We start from the raw sequence: 23310 nt of genomic DNA on the forward strand, positions 1-23310 counted from the left end.
TGTGTTTTAAAATCTATTGTATTTCTGTCATGGCAAAGCTGAATAGTCAGCAGCCTTTATTCCAATCTTCAATGCCACATGATCCTACAAAAATCATTCTAATATGCTGAATTGATATAATTATCAATGTTTAAAAAACATTGTGCTTCTCAAATTTTTATTTTTTTATCTTTAACATTGTAGTTTGATGTGATCATTTTTATCAGGATTCTTGATGAATGGAAAGATCAGCATTTATTTTAAAAAAATAATCTTTTGTGACATTATAAATATCTTTACTGTCACTTTTGACCAATTTAATGCATCGTGCTAAATAAAAGTATTAATATCTTATACAGTAGGTACGGAAAGTATTCAGACCCCCTTAAATTTTTCACTCTTTGTTATATTGCAGCCATTTGCTAAAATCATTTAAATTAATTAATAATCTTACTGACCCCTAACTTTGAATATGTATATGTGTAAATATATTTTGCAGGAGCTCTTCTGTATGCTCATCCCAGTGCTCATTCACTTTATTCATGTGATAATTATGTAATGCAACTTCTTGCTCTTTTCGAAGCGGCTAAATGTGTTGTCTGCCTGGCTTCATTTTAAAAGCACTCTGTCTTGCCTCCAAAAATGCAAATATAATAGCATGTAAAAGTTATCTCGTACATCAGCCTGCAGGCAAAGCAGCGTTCTGCCGTTTGATATCACCTAACACTGATGTCATCTTGCATGAATGAATGCTGTTTTGTTCGGATGCTAGGCCTGCCGTCTTTCACATTTTACTTGCTCTCATTCTCTAGAATTGTGTTATTTGTAAGTATCGGGGCTATATTGAGAGTATGATCTAATTTGAAATTAAAGTATGTCATTTTTTCGATGTTGACATACTTTTTTATACCAGTTTAATATGCACAGATAACTACAATACAAGTAAGCCATTTCTAGGTTGATTTTCATTTCCCTTACATTCTTAATGGACAACACATCTGTCTAATTTGTTGTAGTCAGTGATGTGCCAGTGAAGCAGATTTTTGGTTGAATAATGTAAAAAGATGTTTTTTCTAAAGGAGGACAAACCTGGACTTGAAATGATCTCTGGAAATTAAGATATGTAGTAAAATGGATGGTGTTCTGTTGTCATATATCATTACAGAAACCCTTCTGCTCCCTCCATCAAAAGAGATGTCACCCTTAATTGCTGTCATCCATCACTCTCATACACTCTCTGGAAATTACAAGGACATTTGTTTCTCAAGAACTGTCAATCCTACATTATTTTTAAGCAAACTATTAGTTCAGAAGTTGCCTTACCTGAGTAGACAGATTCAGTGCAAAGGATTTGTTGTCCAAGTGTATTTGTGAAACTTTGTTCTTCTATAACAATGGAGACCTTCACATGCTTAAAGAAATAGTTCACTGTAAAAATGAAGATGTCTTACCTGTATGACATTCTTTCTTCTGTGGAACGCAAAATGAGGAATTTTGAACAAAGTTGATGCTTTGAAAAGGTTGAAAAAGTACCAAAAAGTACCATTGTAATAGTGGTCATTATATGCTTTCCAACATTTTGAAGTCTACTTTAGCTTTGTGTAACATGGTAAATGGCAGCTCAACTATATTTGCTTGTCAAACAAGTACAATTGAGTTTTATTTACCATATTTGATGTGCTCTGTGTATGTGCGTAGATCAATGTTTATATGTGAATGAAAGCCTAAAATTTAAATCTGTCCATCATATAGTGTGACCGTTTCTCTTCTGAAGACTTGGATTAAACCAGATTAAAGGCTTTTTTATGAACATTTTGAAGCATCAAGCAAGTTTTGGTTATATGGACTTTCATTTAAAACACAAAATATCTCTTCAGGCCGTGCTCTTTCATTAAGAATATCTTAGTTTCAAAGATGAACGAACGTTTTATAGGACCTGAGGATGAGTAAATGATGATGGAATTTTCAGTTTTGGGTACACTATCCCTTTAAAGGAATAGTTTACTCAAAAATGACAGTGTCTTGCAAAAAAAATGCTATGTATGAAGAATATTCATGCTTCGGAAAGGATGCAAAAGGAAAAAAAAATAGTGGTCATACTACTGCTAAAGTTCAAGTCTTATGAACCCTACATTAGCTTTGCATCCTTCTTATGCTTTTTTTCTCGTTCTGTGTTCTTCAGAAGTCATACAGGTTTGGATCGACATTGGAGTGAATGAAAATGTTTTTATTTTAGGGTGAACTATTCCTTTAAACGTAATTAGCATGTGGTATGGACATCGAAGCAGACACATGAGATTGGATCTAAGCATGAGTGATACGTCTCTGAAGAACGGCTTGTTCTCGGTGTGAGTGTCCCACGGTGCTTCATCACTATTTGAGCATCCTCTTCTGCGGCGCCGTGTTTGTGCAGGGTGAGAATAACTCTGGCTGACGTGGACGTGGAGAGCACTCGGGCTGTTTCACAGTGGGGTCTGAGGACAGAGACTTGTCTCTTCTGCGGGGTTCTGATTAGACCCATCACCCTGCATGCCATGCTCTATTCTCCCTGGTAATTGGAGCTGGCAGGAGGTTGGCATGTACCCCTCCTGTCCTCCATTTCCCTCTTTATCCTCCCACGGTGACCCCCCCACTCTCTCATCATGTCGTATCCACTGTAATGCGCGCTATGTCCCTCTTTGCTCTGACCCAGCATTGAGGACATGAAGCCTATGCATGTCTCAACCACATTTACTGCAGCCTTGTTCACATTAGCTGGGTTCACGTTCCCTTTCTTCTGCCTTGAGGACATTTTATCCTACTTACTCCCGACCACCTAAAACAGCATTGTTATTATCTTGGCAACCACATTGCTTTGTTTTCGCATTGATGCCAAGTTAGTTCTTCCCCATTGTTTGCCATTAGTTTCATTTGTTGGCTTCATTCAACACTCAACTTTTGTAAATCAGATAGTTATCGCCTACTTTCAAGCCTCAATCTCTTCATGTGTGTTTCACCTTTATCAGATTGCTCATAACATTGAATATAAGTCTCCGCTCGTAATTTACTGCTTCACAGAGAACAATGTTCCTTCTGTTTCCACAAAACTGATTACAGATTGGTTTGTGGTATGCTACTCTGTTAGCTCACTTTTGTGGTCACATGCATCGATAAAACTTGGCTGCTTCTGGACCGGTTCCACAGCCAAGGAGATAATACAATAGATTGACATCTGCAAGGGCCTGCACGCCCTTATCGCTCTAGTAAGGTCTCATTAAATACCCGCTCTGGGTCTCTGGATGGCAATAGTAGATTTTCCATTCAGGAAGGAAATTTGATTGGGTACTATCACGGATACTATTGTTACTGTGGCACCTGTTTATGGAGGTTGTCACGAGGTCCTATCTTTTTAACTTTTAGCTTTAAAAGAGTTGGAAGGACCTACAAAGACAGCTTAGGTGAGCTAATGATTAGTTTTATGTTATGGCCAAGAAAAAAGTAATAAAATAATTACATAAGATAAAACATTTCTTCACTTAATTTCATAGGTGAACTTCACAACATTTATAATTTACATTATGGAAAATGGATATTCATTTTGGGATTTACTAAAGATTACTTTTAACAGTATTTTTAAATTAATCATATTTTTTAAGGTTAACAGAGTGTAAGATGATAAAGTCATCTAAATGTAAAAATAGGGCAGCATGAGCAAATAAATATCTAATATCAACCAATACAGATAAATGTAAAAGCATGGTACTGATATATTGTTCAACTATAACCTCAATAAATAAATAAAAATAAAAATTATTGCAGTGTCACGGAAGGTGATTTTGTGACCTTGTGTGTATCGTAAACAGTGAAAATAGAAAATGAATAGAGTAACATTTAGAAAGAAAGAAAGAAGACTAGATTAGATTAGATTGATACACTGCAAATACAAAAAAAAAAGAAAGGAAAAAAACAGCTGGAATTTGCGCTTTACTTCTGTGAACAGTAAACCCCGCCTACTTTGATTGGCCATCTCAATTATTTTGACATTGACGAGCACTGTTAGACGGCTGAGGCAGACCAGGCTGAAAATGTAACTTTTAAAGATTGTTGTCATCCTCACAACAAGAGCCCTGCATAATGGAGTGCAGGAGATCAGTGCAATAATTTCAAATATTAGGGGGGATAGTTTGGCCATTTGTAATTATTGGGGGGATTTGTCGGTATGCAGTTCTCCCTATTGCTCGCGTGCCAGTCATTATCCCTCTGCGTGCCAATGTTGCCGACCCCTGATTTAATGCATACTTATTGAATAAAAGTATTAATTTCTTTAAAAAAGTGATTGCAGAGCATTTAATTTTCGTGCTTCATAGGGTTCAATTAAATGTAGACGCAACAGAGTGTCATCGAAAGGGTCCTGAACATTACCAAAACATGGCAGTCTAAGGTGAATAAACCCAAACTTCATCAACAATGAACAATAGCACAATGAGCCGCACCCAGTGTAAAAGTAGAACATGATGCGTGAAGGTTACATGATGTTTTGATAGTCATGAAGCCACGCATCACAGTCGAACTGCTATCTTTGTTTCTCTTGAAATGCCAGTAAGCTCAAATGCATTTTTAAAGTAACGTGATACAAATAAGGTGTTGACGTTGCATAAAAACTTGAGCCTGCACTCTTTGTCTGTAATTGTCAGGATTGCTGCTTCTCATATACCATGACCTCAGCCGGTTGCGTAACCTTTCAGACAAAGGTAAAATAAAACTCTGCAACACAAGCAGAGAATCTCAGAACATGACATCACTGTCATTAAAGTTTACAGTTTCTCTCTATTGACTGTTTGTTGGAACATTTCTGCAAAGCTCATATTCTCGCTGTTCCACCTACTTCATCCTCATTCCGTCCGCTCTCAAGTTTCTTTCAGCTCCTTACAAGATGCCATCCCAATTACCCACCAAATGTATCACCCCTTTGGACCCAAACACCTTGTCATAACTGCTTCGGGGAAACAATGAAACTAGCATTAGTAGGCTTTTTAAATTCAAACCACCATCTGCTGCAGCGCCCACATGTATGATGTGGCAGAGACTCGGGACAGAGCAGGACATTCTGTAGACTTCTTCCCCTCTTATCTCTTCATCTTAGTAATGGAGTCCTTGCTCGACTCAATACAACCACACAAGAATTGTATTAAAAACTAATTTCTGAGTTTTGAGTCTTCTGTTTTTAAATCCTCATGCATAGTAAAGAGGTGTAAATGATAAAAGTGCTTTCAGGGAAGGAGAATGGAACTTTTATTTAGGATATGCAAAAGCCTAACCATAAGTTTGTTTCCTGCTGTGCTTTTATTTTGTGGAATAAATCCATCCTTTTCTCATTTAGTTTTTACCTTCACATACCATTTATTTATTAGAATTCACTATACTTGAAAGGGAGTCTCTGTCATTATTATAAATTAGGGCTGTCATTGTTAACGCGTTAACGCATGCGATTAATTTTACAATGCTTAATGCGTTCAAATAATTTAACGCAATTAACACAAAATTACTGAAGCACAATTTCTATTCTAACCCTTTAACCCAATTTTGCTTCTCTGCTTGCGATTAGATCATTTTAAGCCGCTAATCTCCGGGAAAGTTTTCAGTCCAATGATCCAGTAAGCGAATGCATTCAAACAATACGTCCAAAACAGCGCTAATATAAAGGAAACCAGGTGAATTATTCATTCTACTGTTTCGCTTTTAAACACGAGCTCTGTCTGTCATATTCTGTGATTGTGTCTGAAGAGCGCGAGCCCTCACATGTCACGCGCTTGTGTGAAGTACAGACTGAACGGATTGTCAACACATCCCACCGCTGTATGGCCAGATGAGATGCAAACTACGTTTTCTTGACTGAATAACCAGTCTCGCTAGTAAAGTTTTGATGGATGAATTTTGGATGATTGGTGGTGGCGTACAGGAGTCGTACAGTACAGTAAGCACGCGTGAGACCGTTATAATAATGCATGTATGAGTGCTCTGACGCACTAATCACACATTGTATTTCCGTGCATTCACGTTGTTTCCACACACATTCACGATAATGTTTTGATTTGTCATGTTTATGTTGCTGTGTTTAGTTATACGGAATGGATCCGTGTACTGTAGGCTAGTAGATATATGCAGCCAGCAGGTGGTTGGTTTAGGGGTTTTTTTGGCATCGCCATGTGGCCCTGTTCGGTATCGCAACTTGGCTTCTCTAAAATGTAAAAAAGCTCTTGGGTGTTAGATGGAAAGACATCTAAATTTATCTTGAAAAAAGCTTGCAGAAAATACAGATTTTTGAGAATCACGCTTCAATCTTTTGGTTTACTTTGCTGGATATAGCAAATGATGACAAAATAAACATTTGAAACAAGATAAATGGTCAATGCTTAATTTCATGAAGTGTGCGATTAATCGCGATTAATCACAGAAAAAGGATGTGATTAATCAGATAAAAAATTTTAATAGATTGACAGCCCTATTATAAACATTACTAACAAGCAAAATATTAGTAACGCACTTTTAAAGGTGCCGTCAGCTATTTTTTTCCTCATTAAAAAGTTGAGAGTAGTGACGAGTAGGTAAAAAAGTAGTACAATGTACATAAGATGACGACTTCAGACACATTAGTAGCTTAATAAAAGCTGTTTTATTTTACAAGGTACTGGTTACATCATGGTGGCTGCCATGTTGAGGTCATGTGACCATCTGAATACTACTCATTTGATATCAGAAACCATCCTGTTATTGGACTCTTTCACTTGGGAAATAAATTAAGCATGTCTGAAAGCTAATAACATTTTCTGTTGCATGATGCTTCATCCACACCAGTAGGTGTCAGTATAAGTCTAAGACAACTTTCACATAAAAAAAAAAACTTAAATTGAAAAGTAATGAGCACATCTTTAACAAGTATATATAAACATACAGCACAAGTATGTCACTTACTTTGCACTCAGAGATACTTATGAAACTGTTTTCTTCACTTTGTAATTTGAAACAACTAGAGTTTTTTATTTTTTTGACCCAACTGTTATGGCAGTCTGAAAAACATATCTTCACACTCAACTCAGGAGAAACAGCACAGTTGGTTTTCTCTTAGATGTTCTTGTGTGCTCTGTTTCCTCTTTTGCATGCTGACTATGTGACACTTGCTAGTTATTATTTGTATGTTCTTTCTCAAGAAAATGTATTCAGTTGTTTATTCAGAAGCCGCTCAGAGAAAAGGACCGGCATAGTGATACAACCCACACTCCTACAGGTAGTTGACCTCTCCTGAGCACACCAAGGTAGAAATGTACGCCTCGATACATGACAGCGCACCCTCTCTGTGCTTTCCGAAGGTCACACTTGAACAAATATTCTTGCTGCTTTTGCTTCTTAATGAGGCATAACTTGAACAGCCTCATATTCCAAGTTACCTTGTACTGCAAAGTTCCCTCCAGTGCGGATTCGGCTCAACATTTTCCACCTCCTAAATTATTCCTTTTTCGATGTTTTCATTAGAGAGTTAGCGATTCGTGAAATAACCCTTTTGAGATTTGCCCACTGTGTTACACATGCGTCTGATTTACATTGTCCTGGAACACTAGTCTTAAATTTGAAGTCATAGTCTTCTGTGAGAGCTTTTCAATTCAGCTATATGAGAAGCATTGCTTGATGCTTTAAGGATCGATACACCAATGATTTAATGTGTAACGCACCAGAATAAGAAGACAAGATAGTCTGTAGTGTCTTGTAGACTTTAGAAACAGTGTAATGTTTGTCATGCGCAGAGAGTTGTCTCAAACTGCATAATTCAGCCTTGCTCTTTGGCTTACCTTGGCATCAAAGAGAGGATAATGTTGCCGTAATGTTGTTGCTATTGCAAGTGTGAATATTGCGCATGCTGGGCTTTCATCCAAACATTTGTGAGAATGTTTGAGAAGAAAAAAAATTTAATAAGTGCCACAGCCATAGAATTGCTCATGTTTTCATGTGCTTGGAAACCATATTTTTACAGCCTTGCCTACTTGCTTATCCTGTTTCTGATATAATTATTGTTCATTTTCATATAATGTGTTAATTATGTAAATGTTCGATACTTGGAGATATCTGCACTGTTACTCCCTTGTGTAGAAATAGTGAAAGGCGTCATGGTCTGTATCAGAGTGGAAACAGTGTTTTCCAAACCACTGAAGGACAAAGCATTATTTGCCAACTAGATTTGCATTTTCAGAAGAAAAAAAAAAACAGCAGTGTTTGCGAGACAGCAAAAGAAACATGTTAAAGTTTAAGAAGCAGTTTTAGGCTGTGGTTTTGCATAGATTATATACTGCATCAAGGAAGTGTTGCAGCTGTCGCATGCTTTGTTTTCTGTCTGTGGCACCTGAGTATCAGCACAACACCATTTTTGCAGTGTGTAGAGATGAAGATGTAAGAAACAAAATAGCAGTCACAATTCAGTATACAAATGAATGCGAGAAGGAAGACCAGTGGCAATTGATAATACAAGAGTAGTGATGAAGTCATTGCTATGGTTTACATTTTGAACTGTGTACAATTTGAATTCAAGTTAGTAAAAATTGTTTCTAAAATTTCCCAAAGTAACCAATAAAGTTTAAAGTCGACATGAAACGGAAGATTGCGATTGTCTTTTCTTCTCTACTGTGACGTATATCCGAGTGAAACGGCATCTGAAATGAGAGGGCGGGACTTGATTTCGTCCTTCGGGAATTGATTGGATCGTTGGAAGTTGGGGCATTGCTAACAAATTGGAGGCAGATCTGAATGCCAGTTTGCAGTTAGTGGTGGGGGATTTCTCTCCACTGGATTCACAGCTGACACCCAAGCATGAATAAATGTTTTATTTATTAAGGATGACGACGACGATCAATGGCACAAAACATGCCTAAACAGCGCGTGCGTGCAAGAGAGAGAGAGAGAGACTGCCTGAATGACTGAGCGTGTCCTCCATCAGGTTAAGTCATATTCATGAAAAAAATTAGTTTGCGAGTAATGTTGTCGCAATATCCTAATATATTTTCAATGTTTAGGGGTAACGTACTCCCTCGTGACTGGTGTCAGTGCTATAAAGTGAAGCATCAGCTTCAGCTTTTCCCCCTGTCCTTTATCCCATCGTTTACTTCTCACGTCACTAGCTCAGCCCTTGTGCCATAGCTCGTGAGCGGAAGAGAAGATGAGTCGTTTTGAGGGGGAGGGGAGGTTAACGTTTTTGATTAAAGATTACGAGGGCACATGAATTTTACAAAAATAATGAAGTGCACGGATAAATGATTTATAATAAACACTACAGTGTTCCATTAAAAAAAAGGATTTTCGATTTTGATTTCATGGTGACTTTAAGGTCGAGTCATTTATCTATAAAGCAACTTTAACATCAACAGAAGTTGTTAGTCATAAGAAATGATGACAGAAATTATAATAATTAGAGTCAATGTCAATTAAACATTTCTAATAAAAATAACAGTGATGAACTAACCAGGAAGAATTTAACTTAAAAAAAAAACTAGATAATGATCAAATCCAAGGAATGAAATTGGGTCTTAATGTTGGATGTAACAAGTGGCAATGGTATTGCAAAAAAGAGTGGAAAAAGTAGATCAGTATTGTGCTGCCTTGCTAGAACTTTAACTAGTCCTATTGACCCTTTCATTGGATTTATTTTATAACAGATTTTGCATTTTCATTTTTCTTCCTTTTTTTCTGTCTACTAAGATTTAGAGCAAACCGGAAGATTAAAACCTAAATTTGATTCATATCCATATGTTGTTGCATGTTAGAGTAATGGTACACAAAAGTTCTGTGGATTTAGCTCGCCATGCTTCGATCTTATTAATGCACAGGAAGGTGTCTATCTAGCCAAGTGAATTGATTCCGTGCACTAATGACACTTGTCCTGAATTTGCCTTTGCAGGACAATTACATCTTCCTCACATCTCTAACCCTTGATTCATAGCAATCAGAGTTCTTCAAGATCATTATCCTTAGTTTGTAAATCATTCCCATTTTGGCTCCTAGATTGACCTGGTTTTTTTTTTGTCTTGCTGCAGAAAACCAGATTCCTCATGGCTTCCCCACCATAGACATGGGCCCTCAGCTGAAAGTAGTGGAACGGACAAGAACAACTACGATGCTCTGTGCCGCTAGTGGGAACCCTGACCCAGAGATCACTTGGTTCAAGGACTTCCTGCCTGTAGACATCAACGGCAATGGGCGAATCAAACAGCTTCGTTCAGGTAAGGATGGCACACTCCCTTAGCCTTACAATCACAGTAGCAGCAACTAATGTACTAAACTTAAATAGTCACAAATATAGACAGTTCTGTTTTCACTTATAGCTTATTTTTCCACAAATGTTTTACTACAGTTTAATGAATATCTATGCAATATTCCCACATAATAAAAACTGAAACTGGAATTATATTTGTTTAATGTCAGGTCTGCCAATTTGTCTTTGTTTACTATGGAAGGAAAAATGTATTGACATGGCCGTAACTTCAAATGAGTCTTAAGCCATGTGCAAATGGTCTGGGTAATTGTAGGCACCCTTACGGGAATGTGAGAATGCCGCGGAAAGGATCAACCTATCTATTTACATTGTAGACCTTCCTAATAGATAGACCGCTCAGGACTGACCTAGGATCAGAGGGATGAACAGGACTTTGCCCAGGCTGAATTAATGGCTCCTGACTGACTCAGAGTTTATCCCTCTCCACTAAATCCACTTCATTTAGAGGGCAAGTCCACAACGGAGCTTATTCTCTAGTTTCTAGCATCAGCGTCTAAGTACACAGCTTACAAATACAGAGTTGAAAGTTTGGACTGCCTTCCTGAATCTCTTCGTCTTGCTTATTTCGAGGAGCTTCTTAAATTTACGTAAAGTCAAATGAACAAAATGTACTGTTCCACCAAAGATCAAAACATTGCTTCCTCAAAGATTTTATCTCTGGACGGCATGAGGTGCAAAGCTTTATGGACCTTTTAGTGGAAAAATGTATTGACATGGCCGTAACTTCAAATGAGTCTTAAGCCATGTGCAAATGGTCTGGGTAATTGTAGGCACCCTTACGGGAATGTGAGAATGCCGCGGAAAGGATCAACCTATCTATTTACATTGTAGACCTTCCTAATAGATAGACCGCTCAGGTCTGACCTAGGATCAGAGGGATGAACAGGACTTTGCCCAGGCTGAATTAATGGCTCCTGACTGACTCAGAGTTTATCCCTCTCCACTAAATCCACTTCATTTAGAGGGCAAGTCCACAACGGAGCTTATTCTCTAGTTTCTAGCATCAGCGTCTAAGTACACAGCTTACAAATACAGAGTTGAAAGTTTGGACTGCCTTCCTGAATCTCTTCGTCTTGCTTATTTCGAGGAGCTTCTTAAATTTACGTAAAGTCAAATGAACAAAATGTACTGTTCCACCAAAGATCAAAACATTGCTTCCTCAAAGATTTTATCTCTGGACGGCATGAGGTGCAAAGCTTTATGGACCTTTTAGGACACTCATGATATAAAATTATGACAATACAGCTAGTCTTATCTGGCTTATCTGCCTGTTTTAGTCTTTAGGAGAATGGTGAATTACATGTTTGCTGTTTTACTTCTTATAGATAAGCATTTTCTGATAGACAATGGTAATGGCGACATAACCTTACCTTGTGATTTGACCGATAGTTTAAGTCAACATGAAATGGGCTCTGTTTACTTTCTTAGGTGCATAATTTATAGCTTTTCATCTGACTTCACATAGTCTGCACTAGCAGTTGATTAGCCAGTGTGTCTAAAAGTGATGCAGTGACTTTACCTGTTGATGATTGGCTCTATTATTTAAAAGGCCGGCCTTTCATTACTAGAGCCGCTATATTGCGAGTGCACTTTCTCCCATTCATAGCATTACGAATTCATAGCATGACAGTGTTTGCCAATAGCCAAAATGCTATTTACATATTGTTTTAGGCTGCTATTGTAGTTAGCAAGAAATTTGCTTTTCTAGAAGCTAATGCTAATGGTTAACGCAAGTAATTAAATAACAAGTAATGAAATATCATTCTAATACGGCCTGCTCAACATTTTTTGAAATATGTCAAATTATGGAAGTAAAACAAGTCAAATGAATTTCATGTTGACTTTAATTCACATGTACATGTACAGAATTGCTGCTAGCTTTTTCTGCTATTCTCACACCAAAAGTGTCGCCTAACTTGCCATGGTCTGTACTTTTCTGAACAATAATAACCTGAATACACATTGTTTCACTGAGCTCTGCAAATGTTCCTTAAAGCATCGAGTTTGGCAGGACTATCTCAGAATCGTAGCACAGAGAACGTCTGCCCTCGGATCTTTTTTCCGAGCTAATTCCATTGCACCAGACAGCCAACATTCAACTAATCCCCGGAGAGAAGTAGTCTAGCTCAACTTGATTCCTTTCTGTTTAATTAAGACTGCTTTCATTTGATTCCCTCCCTTTTGTTTTCTTTATCTCTCTTTGTCTATCTCTCTTGTCTACTAACACTTCTTTTCAATCTTGTTTGCATTCAATTTACTTCACCTAGGGGGTTCACCGATTCGAGGTAAGCCAGCTGAAATGTGTCTCACAAAACGTCTCCTCCATTACCCGTCTCATCACTACCGCTGTCATTTCCTGCTTGTTCAGTATATACACAACCTTTGTCCCAGCATTCAACCTGTCTGTGTTCTGATGTCTATATCTGAGGGAAAGAGTACAGAAATACACTATTGTTCAAAAGTTTAGGGTCAGTAAGATTTTAATATTATTTTTTTAAATAAATTATTCATTTTATTCAGCAAGGATTAATTAAATTGAACTTTCTCTTCTTCAAAAAAAACCTAAAAAACATCACACCGACTCCAAACTTTTGAACAGTAGTGTATGTATTACTAAAAAATATACAGTATGCATTATTTTTGAGCGTGTTCACTTAACAAGGAAATGTAGGAATAATTATTGACAATTCTGTGATCATTTACACACCCTTATGTTGTTCCAAACCTGTGGGACACAAAATGAGATATTTTGAAGAATGTCTTGGTTGCTGTTTTACAAGCAGTAAAAAATTATGTTCTGGATATTCTTCAAAATATCTTCTTTTGTGTCCCACAGAAGAACAAATCTGGAATTACACGAGGATGAGTAAATAATGACAGAATTTTCATTTCTAGAGTGAACTCTTTGGTGAGGTGAATAATAAAATTGACTCTTGCTAGTTATTATGACATGCATTTGTTGTGGATATTTTCTTAGACCCAAGGCTTATTAAAGTTTGCTATGAGTTTGGGTTTCAGGCTGAAGGCTGTCTTTAGAGTCTCCAGAGTGTGTCTTTTACATTCCATTTGGGCTGTGATGAAATTGCATTTTTTTGCATACTGCTTATGCTAAAATGAGTATGTATGGGAAATGAGGGCATGGCCCTGATTGTTAAGATGGAGCGTTCGATCAGTCACACAGAATGAAACATGGATTTCAGAAACACGATTGCTAGAGGCGAGTGCTTGACAAAACCGACATTACCCTACTTCAGTTGCACGGTTAGCAATCTCAGTGGTCTGAAGACCCCTGAAGCTTTACTGTAAAACGAAGTCGAAAAAGCAAAAAAAAAAAAAGAAGGCGAAAAGTATTGCACGTAACAAAGGCTTGTTTGTTACTGCAGACTGTTGGAGCACGCCAGCTCAACTTAAGTTTATGAATCAGGATGTACATCTGGCTTGCTTGGGGGTGGGGGTGGAGGGGGAAGCTGGCACTGCCTTATGTTCCCAAGTGGTAACTGATTTTTACTGGCTGAATTCTTAGTGTCCGTGGGTGTGATGTTAAATTCCTCTCGTTCTCAACAGCAGGTCTTTGTTCAGTTCATCTCCCCTAACTCATATTGTTTTGTATCTCTTTATCAGTGAGGAATATGTATCATCTTCATAAAAAATGTTTGTCCTCATCAAGACACACAGTTTGTCCCACAGTGTGTGTGTGTGTGTTTTATTGAAAACTCATGAGGTGACATAATTCATCTCTGGTTGGAAGTGTTAAAGGGATAGATCAAAATACTGTCATCATTTAATCAACCTCATGTCGTTTTAAACGTGTATGACTTTCTTTTGTCTACAGAGCTCAAAATAAGATATTTTGAAGACAGTTTCAACTCTCCATTCAATGGAAGTAAGTCTGGTCCAAAACAATATTTATTGAATGGACAAAAACAAATCTCTTCGTTTGTGTTTTTCAGAAGAAAGAAAGTCATACAGGTTTGGAACTAAATGAGGGTTAGTCAATGATGACAGAATTTTCATTTTGGGGTGAACTATATCTTTAATTTATGCTGTCATATCAAACACTTAAAAATACACTTATGATTAAAAAGGATTATACATTTTTGTCTGTAACTGTCAAAAATGTTAAACCCTTGCTTTAAAAGAAGTAAATAATGAACAATTAATTCAAATTTAAATTCAATTAAAAATGTGAATAAAATTGGTGATTTTCACATTCTTCATTTAGTTTAGATGGAATTTTGTATTATTTTTCTTTATTGTAGTACGTTTACTTTTTTATATGGTACTATCAGTCAGATGTTGTCAGGACTGAGGGGTGTTGGCAATCAGTGCTGAGCAATCTCCGAACTGATTAGTAATTTGCTGCTTGTCAGGGTAGGAAACACCACCAATCAGTTTTCCTTGAACTTGGAGATTGGACAAGGTTAGTGGTGCATGTTATTTTTTCCCTGCAGCACTGGGATGCTGGGAAGTAGTCAGGGGTAAAGTGAAGGTGATAACCTATACTATGGTGGTACACCACTGCCAGAGGTAAATATGTCTGTTTGCTAGATTAAGAGCCTGGCACAGTGTTTTTAAAGCAAACGCCATATCTGTGGTTAGGACACCCCAATTGATTATTCATTTGATGTTCATGACTGTTTCAAAGTGGGTAGGTCTAAAGCAGGGGTGCCCAACCCTGCTCCTGGCGATCGACTGTCCTGCAAAGTTTAGCTCCAACTCTAATCAAAGACACCTGCCTTTAATGTTTAAGTGATCCTGAAGACCCTAATTAGTTGCTTCAAGTGTGTTTGATTAGGGTTGGAGCTGAACTTTGCAGGACAGTCGATCGCCAGGAGCAGGGTTGGGCACCCCTGGTCTAAAGTATCTGCAGCATTTAATGCGGTTTCACATTATAGTGATTTGACTCCTTTTGTATACTGAAGTGATATCTTCAATTAATAAATACATAACCGGTTAAAAATGTGGACTAATTAAATTTTTTTATGTTTTTGAAAGATGTCTTATATGCTCTCCAAGGCTGCATTTATTTGATTCAAAATACAATAAAAACAGTAATATTGTGAAATGTTACTACAATTTAAAATAACTATTTCTGTTTTCATATATTTTAAAATGTGGGGTCTTTAGTGTCACATGATCGTTTAGAAATTATTTTAATATGCTTTGTAAATATATTTTGTGTTAATTATTATTATCAGTTATTATTTATGCTCAATTATTAATAATGGTTCTTATTATCATCAATGTTGAAAACAGTTATTTTGTGATATTTTTTTTTTCAGGATTCTTTAAATTAAAAGTTCATTGTAAATGTCTTTACTGTCACTTTTGATCAATTGAATGTGTTCTTACTGAATCATATTATTATCATTATTGTTATTATTATTATTTTAAATCATTCTTCCCCCAAACTTGAATGGTAGTGAATCACAAAACATTGAAATGGTTCTAAATAAGATATTTTGAAGAATGTCTTGGTTGCTGTTTTACAAAATTGTTAAATGGTTCTAGGTTTACACTATTGATAAATGTTTCTTGAGCAGCAAATCAGCATATTAGAATGATTTCTGAAGGGTCATGTGACACTGCTTAGCAATCACAAGAATGCATTTCATTTTTAAATATTTGAAAAAGGTACTTAAATTCTAATATTTCACAATAGGACTGTTTATGTTAAAACTGTTACTGTTTATTACTGTATGTGTTAAAAGACTAATCGAACATTGTTCTCATGTGACCTTACGAAGCACAATTGTTTTTATCTCTAGCGACCAGACAGGCAGCGTAGTTTTGTACGGTATTGATGTTTTGTTCTTTTTTGTGGATATAAATATGCCACAGCAGTAATAAAGTCATGTGCTGTAGCGTAATTGGCTCTGACTCAATGACATTAATATCCCGAAAGCTTTTTCTAATGACAGTGAAAGGCAAATATGTTGAGTTATAGACTCGCTCAACCTGCAAAATCAGCTTTATGCATATGTCTTAGGCAGCATTCTAAGCCAATAAACTATATACACAGAGGAACAGGTCTGACATTTAAACAGAGAGTGTTTACTGATTGTCTGCTGTGAAAGTTTGCTCTTTGGTGTGGAAAGTTGCAACAGGGGATTCATAATCGTGTTCATAAATCAAAGAGGTGACTTTTACTCTTGTTTTTTGTTTTTTTTTCGTCAGGAGCTCTGCAGATTGAAAACAGCCAGGAATCAGACCAGGGCAAGTACGAATGTGTGGCTATGAACAGCGCCGGGACGCGCTACTCGGCCCCCGCAAATCTCTACGTGCGAGGTAAGAGCCGTGCTCCAGGTGCCGCCCCTAGCAAAACAACTTCCTCAACAATGCTTCACACCTTTATTTTGACCATGTTGCAATTTTGTTTTGACTTCCACACGTGTTGAACTTTGTCTGACATTTCGGAGCCAAGATAAACAAAAGTTGTTGTCCAAATCATGCTGGAAACAAAACATTCCCTGCTTTGTTTTGAATTCATAGCAACGGAAGCAAAGGTAAACATGCATATTTCTCGCAGTATTTGTTGTGAGAGTGAGAAGACAAAAAGGGTTAACCAAAGGTGAGTGCCACAGAGGACACCTGCAATATTAATACTTGAATTTAGATGTATAATGGTGTTGAGGCATTGTCTGTGAAACAGAACTCTGGGAGTGCTGTTGTTATGAGTGTCAACCCCTTCAGCTCATGCAGGTAATAACAGGGAGCTTATGGCAGGCTGCCAGTATATGACCTCCAGCTAGTGACGTTAAGGTGCCACCCAGTAATTGTCACGCAAGAGGTGAGGACTAAGCCTTCTCATGCTTCCTGTCAAACAAACGGCCAAAAATGTTTCATACAATAGGATTAAACTGCAGACGCCATTGTACAACTCAATCACAAGATGTTGCTATGAGTGGCATCTAAACACATTGCAAGTTAATAAATAAAAATGAAGCTTGTTTTTAGGAGCATTATGCTTTGCATCTTGACGTTATTTTATGAAAATTAAACACATTTTCCCCTAAGTTTCCCCTAATGCATCCTGATGTTTTTTTAATGTCATTATTCTCATTGATTCGATTCTCATGTCATGTAGTCATTTTTACTTTATTTAAATCTTAAAGTCAAATCTTAAATTAAAAGCCATAAAAATACCATGTGATTTATAAATATTTTGCAAATTATTATTTGGTATTTGATATTTTAAATTATTTATTAAATATTACCATATTTATAAATATTTTGTTGTTTAGATTACATATTGTTTTTTTATTATTATTTATTAAATTCTGCCTGATTCATAATACTTTGTAGTTTAAATGATAAATGTTTTCTTGCCGTTTTTGTTTTGCCCATTATTTATAGTACATTACAGTTTGATTTGTGCCTAATTGTCATGGAATTTATGTCACAATTCAAATCCTAATATTCTTAAAAATAAGCTTTTCTTTTTATAAAATATTATTTTCTTGCTATTCTCTTTTCATTTTCTGGTAAAATATGATCTGGACATGTTCTTAACAGGCTTGTTGTCTATGGAATTCAATGAATATTTAAATGTTTAAATTTTTTTTTAAATCAGTCTGTATGACCATACTTTTCACTACAAAAAAAACGAACGTGTGCAGCCAAAATAACAATAATAAAAACAGGAACTTTTGGAGCTAGATCAACAGCTAACTTCCTCAGAGTTGACAGGTGCATAATGGGTCGCCTTTATCCATCTGTCTATCACAGCCTGGGTGTGACCGCTTGTTTTTCTAAGTGTCTCTGTAAAACGGCTAATCATGCTTTCTCTTCAAGGGCGTTCAGCACAGCGTCCTGGTACCATTCCTCAGCCTCCCGTCCCTGCTCATTTATCTGCTCACACTAGATGAGTTGGGTGTCTAAGACTGCCGGCCTGTCAGTGGATCTATGTATTCAGTAGCTGCTTCCTTTTTCCTTGACCTCATCACTTTTCTGGGAGCTGTCTAAATGCTCTATGACTGTCTCTGTCTCTCTGTCTCTCGTTCTCCCGCTCTGTCCGTCTGTCTGACAGAGGACTATATCACCTGGGAGAATCACAGTCATGTATACCGGCTGTATATGTGAATGCTCATTTGTTATTCCATAGTGAAAAGTTGTCAAACACTGTCTGCTCTCCTTCCTCTGCTCCTGAAACTGACAACAAATCAAATAGAGTGGGCACACACGTCATACCCACCTGTCTGTTTATTATATCTTGTGTGAATGTGTGTGTGGGGGTCCGTTTAGCTTTGTTTAATATTTAAGGAAGATGATTTTTAATATCTCTAATGCCTGTCACTCAGCTAGTTTTGTATTGTAGCGTTACATTGGCAGTCCTAGCAAGCCCTAGCTGACATCATCATCTTTCATGTGTCAATGTGTGGAAGAATTTGGCCCAGGGCTCTTTTAGAGGACCTCAGTGGTCTCTCTGCCTCACTGGAGATATGGTTATGTATGCTCACATGCATACAGAGACAGCTATCAGAAAATGTTAAATCTTTCTGAGTTGTGTGTATAGCAGTAATGTTACTCCTCCAACATATGTTAGGAAAATTCTAATAATATGTCAGTTGTGCTGTGCTGTTCCGATTGTTGGACTTTTTTTGTGGATGTCTGTTAAAACAAAAAATAAAAGTTAATTTTGACTATTACTTAAAAGCTCACATCTGAGACTGCGTTTCTAACTATTGCAACTTTATTTCTCGTAAATTGTGACTTTAAGTCTCACAAAATGGACTTTATGTCTCAGTGACTTTATTTCTCATTATGTTGCTTAATTTCTTATTTTAAGAATTTATTTTTTTACAATTAATGCTTTTATTTTTTTACTGTGAGGTATAAACGGGCTCACATACAGTATTTGTGCCACAAAAGTCTGGTGTTAATAAGAGTCTCTGAAAAAAATCATGAGAGGGACAACCACTTTCTGTAACCTAGCTGACTTCCTTAAATTAAGATCTGTCATTAACCTGTATTAATGTGATTGTGTTTCCTATAAAATATTTTCTTTCACATTTATCTTATGATAGGCTTGTATTTACCTTTAGCGTTGTAAACCTACAATATCTATGAGCTATATGGTACAGTATATATACAAATCTTTTTCAAATGGAGTGTCGTGATTTGAGTGTCTCTTGGTCTTTGTTCGAGTTTCCATTGCATTTTTCTAACCGCCGTGAAACTATTCACAAATGTGTTTTCATGTTCTTTTGTCTCCCATTTGTCTCTGTCTTTCAACTTCATCTCCATATCACTTGGTCCAACTTGCACCTCATGTCTTAGACCCTCGTGGAGGTTGGTTCTTTTCACTCTTAACTGCTTCTTGCAGTCCTCAACCTGGATCCCTCTTTAATCAGAGACGCTTGTTATCTATCAATCACTCCCTCTGCTATGTCGCCCCTCACTTATGTGTTCAGGCTTAATGTGTCGTGTCAGGTGGTTTGCATGAGCTTGATAGTCCATGACGTAGGGGCTGTTTTCATAGATTAAACCTGGTGCTGGATTAAAACGGATAGCAATGTTATTTAATCCAAACTAGTTTTAATCTGTGTAAAACATCAAAACAACATATAAATAATAATTTATAATAATAGTTTTATTATTTTAATTATTTCATTTAATTGTTTTTTTGTTTAATCTCACAATGCATGTATGCTAGCAACTCCTATAACCTAACTGACTCCCTTACATTAATACCATTAACCTGTATCAATGTGAGTGTGTTCTCTACAGACATTGAATAATAAATTGCATACAGGTGCATCTCAATAAATTAGAATGTCGTGGAAAAGTTCATTTATTTCAGTAATTCACACGGTCATTTGGTATGTTGGTGTGCTTGACTGGCCAGCAAACTCACCAGACCTGAACCCCATAGAGAATCTATGGGGTATTGTCAAGAGGAAAATGAGAAACAAGAGACCAAAAAATGCAGATGAGCTGAAGGCCACTGTCAAAGAAACCTGGGCTTCCATACCACCTCAGCAGTGCCACAAACTGATCACCTCCATGCCACGCCAAATTGAGGCAGTAATTAAAGCAAAAGGAGCCCCTACCAAGTATTGAGTACATGTACAGTAAATGAACATACTTTCCAGAAGGCCAACAATTCACTAAAAATGTTTTTTTTTATTGGTCTTATGAAGTATTCTAATTTGTTGAGATAGTGAATTGGTGGGTTTTTGTTAAATGTGAGCCAAAATCATCACAATTAAAAGAACCAAAGACTTAAACTACTTCAGTCTGTGTGCATTGAATTTATTTAATACAACAGTTTCACAACTTTTCCACGACATTCTAATTTATTGAGATGCACCTGTACATTTATTTTACGTTTATCTTATAATAGGCATGTATTTACCTTTAACATAGTAAACCTACAGTATATATCAGGGGTGTCAAACGCAATTCCTGGAGGGCCGGAGCCCTGCAGAGTTTTATTCCAAACCTGCTCCAACACACATACCATGTAGTTTTCATATAAGCCAGAAGGACTTGATAAGTTGGATCAGGTGTGTTTTATTAGGGTTGAATCTGAGCTCTGCAGGTCTCTGGCCCTCCAGGAATTGAGTTTGACACCCCTGGTATATGATGTATGGTAGAATATACACAAATCTTTTTTTAAATGGAGTGTTGCGATTTGATTGTGTCTCTGTCTTTGTTATAGACTCCATTGTATTTTTCTAACTGCTATGAAATTATTCATAAATGTCTTTCATGTTCTCTTGTCTCCCATTTGTCTGTCTTTCAATTTCATCTCCATCATATAACCTGCTTGAACTCTCACCTCATATAGCAATCCCTCGAGGAGGTTGGTTCTTTTCACTCTTAGCCACGTCTTGCATACCTCAAACTGGATCCCTTTTTAATAGAGACCCTTGTTATCAATCTTACTCCCTCTACTATAGGAATGTTAGAAATGTTATTTAGTCCAAACTAGTTGTAATCTGTTTAAAACATCTCGCTTAAATTTCACAAACAATGATTTATAATAATATTTGTTAATGATAATATCTGTTTAATTTAATTTAATTTAAAGTGTCACATTATCCTACAGAAATCATTCTAATATGCTGATTTGGTGCTCAAGAAACATTTCTTATTATTGTCAGTGTTACAAATTCAGGTTATGCTGCTTAATTTTTTTGGATTCTTTGATGAACAAAAAGTGTGAAGAACAGCATTTATTTGAAATGGAAATCTTTTGTAACATTATAAATGTATTTTTTGTCACAATAAACATGCAGTGACAGGTGATCATGATTAGATTGTGTCTCTCTGTCTTTATTAGACATTCCATTGCATTTTTCTAACTGCCATAAACTATTTACAAATGTGTTTTCATGTTCTCTTGTCTCCCATTTGTCTCTGTCTTTCAATTTCATCTCCATATCACTTGGTCAAACTCACACTTCATGTCTTAGACCCTCGAGAAGGTTGGTCCTTTTCACTCTTAACTGCTTCTTGCAGAGCTCAAACTGGATCCCTCTTTAATCAGAGACCCTTGTTATCAATCACTCCCTCTGCTATGTTGCCCCTCACCTATGTGTTCAGGCTTAATGTGTCGTGTCAGGTGACTTGCATGAGCTTGATAGTCCATGAAGTGCGGGCTGCTCTAAAACTAAAAGAAATAGCAATGTGATTTGGTCCAAACAAGTTTTAATTTGTTTAAATAATTTCATTTTATTTCATTTAATACCTCTTTTTTGTCAGGTTCAAGTGTCCATTTTATTCCACAATGCATGTATGGTTTTGCTCATGAATAGAAACTCTTTCAACCAATCTGCTCCCTGTTACCTGAAGTTTTATTATAGAAATATCACCATTTTACTTATGTTGTATTACCCACACTGACTTTCTATTCTTTTACTACAAATCATCGCCACCGTATGCCCATGTCCATAGTCACGGTTTGTCAGTGTGACAGAGTTCCCTGGAAATCAATAAAGTGAATATTTGTATTTCTTAGACATGCTATTGCTACTGTAATTTCTTTGCAACAGCGGACTTGAAGTACTTCAAATTTCACATTGCCTAATTCAAAGAAAAAATGCTCAAGACTTTATCGTTTTGCCTTTACAGTGCAAACATAATGAGGAGAATAACAAGCTTGGTCGCGGTGTATATCTGAAAATAAAATGAGAGAGCATAGTCGAGAATCCAATTTCAGGATGACCTGTGCAAAAAAACAATTATTGCCTATGCCATTTCTCCATAGACAGACATGAGGCAGTGGGTCATTAACACAAATTGGAAGAGTCTGTTTAATGTGCTGCTGTTTTATACTCCTATTTTGGTAGAACAGGGGAGAAAAGTCTCTCCAGCTTGTGCTTCTTGTAAATAGTTCAGCATTAGCATCCTCAGTGATGGCCACCAGCTACGATTCTGAGCACTGCACAATAGAGACTGAAACACATCCTAGTATTTGCATTGATAACAGAGTACCGTTTAAAAACGTTGATGTTTCTCTTGTGCTGATGCTTGTGAATTAGTTCCTCGTACACCATGAGCTTGGCCTCGTGCAGTCGAGTCAGTTAATGTCAAGGCAAGTTTGAATTCCATTCAGACTCCACATTGATAGTTCGCCTCTCTCCTCCCCATCTCTGCACAGTGTCAGCGGGCTCCTTTTGGTCTCCTTGGGAACCTCTTTTAATGTCAGGTTTATCTGCATATCAGAGGCTCACAAAGAGAAGGGCCCAGTGAACAATGCATCTCCCACAAGGTCTCGGACAGGTTCCCGAATCCAGGCAGGACTGAGCAACAACAGACCAGGGTCTCAGTGCCACCGGGCGATAAACTTACAGAGAAAACTCACATCCTGCAATGCCTCAGCGAGGATGTTTTTTTTCTTCTTCTCAAATCCACAATTCAATAAAGCTCCCCTTTGGCATGAATTTTAATGTCTCGCTCTATAAGAAATACCATTACGATGCCTTCTTCACCCTTCCCCCAGCACATATTGGTTTATCGCCCTCTTCTGCACATATGTATGAGCCACAGTTTTGACTTCCTGCCTCCAGTTGTTAAGCTTCAGGCTTTAC

General features: G+C 37.0%; 1 protein-coding gene across 1 annotated transcript in view; it reads left to right on the forward strand.

The window, feature by feature from the left end:
- LOC107551707 (receptor-type tyrosine-protein phosphatase F-like) overlaps window positions 1-23310 on the forward strand; it is a 301032-nt gene that overhangs the window by 191716 nt on the left and 86006 nt on the right. The window contains exons 5-6 of the mRNA XM_016233423.1: window positions 10035-10220; window positions 16451-16561. Coding sequence (XP_016088909.1) covers window positions 10035-10220; window positions 16451-16561 — 297 coding nt within the window. The remainder of the gene's footprint in view (window positions 1-10034; window positions 10221-16450; window positions 16562-23310) is intronic.

This window comes from Sinocyclocheilus grahami, unplaced genomic scaffold (genome assembly GCF_001515645.1).
Source record: "Sinocyclocheilus grahami isolate Dianchi unplaced genomic scaffold, SAMN03320097.WGS_v1.1 scaffold430.1, whole genome shotgun sequence".
Classification (NCBI taxonomy): Eukaryota; Metazoa; Chordata; class Actinopteri; order Cypriniformes; family Cyprinidae; genus Sinocyclocheilus; species Sinocyclocheilus grahami.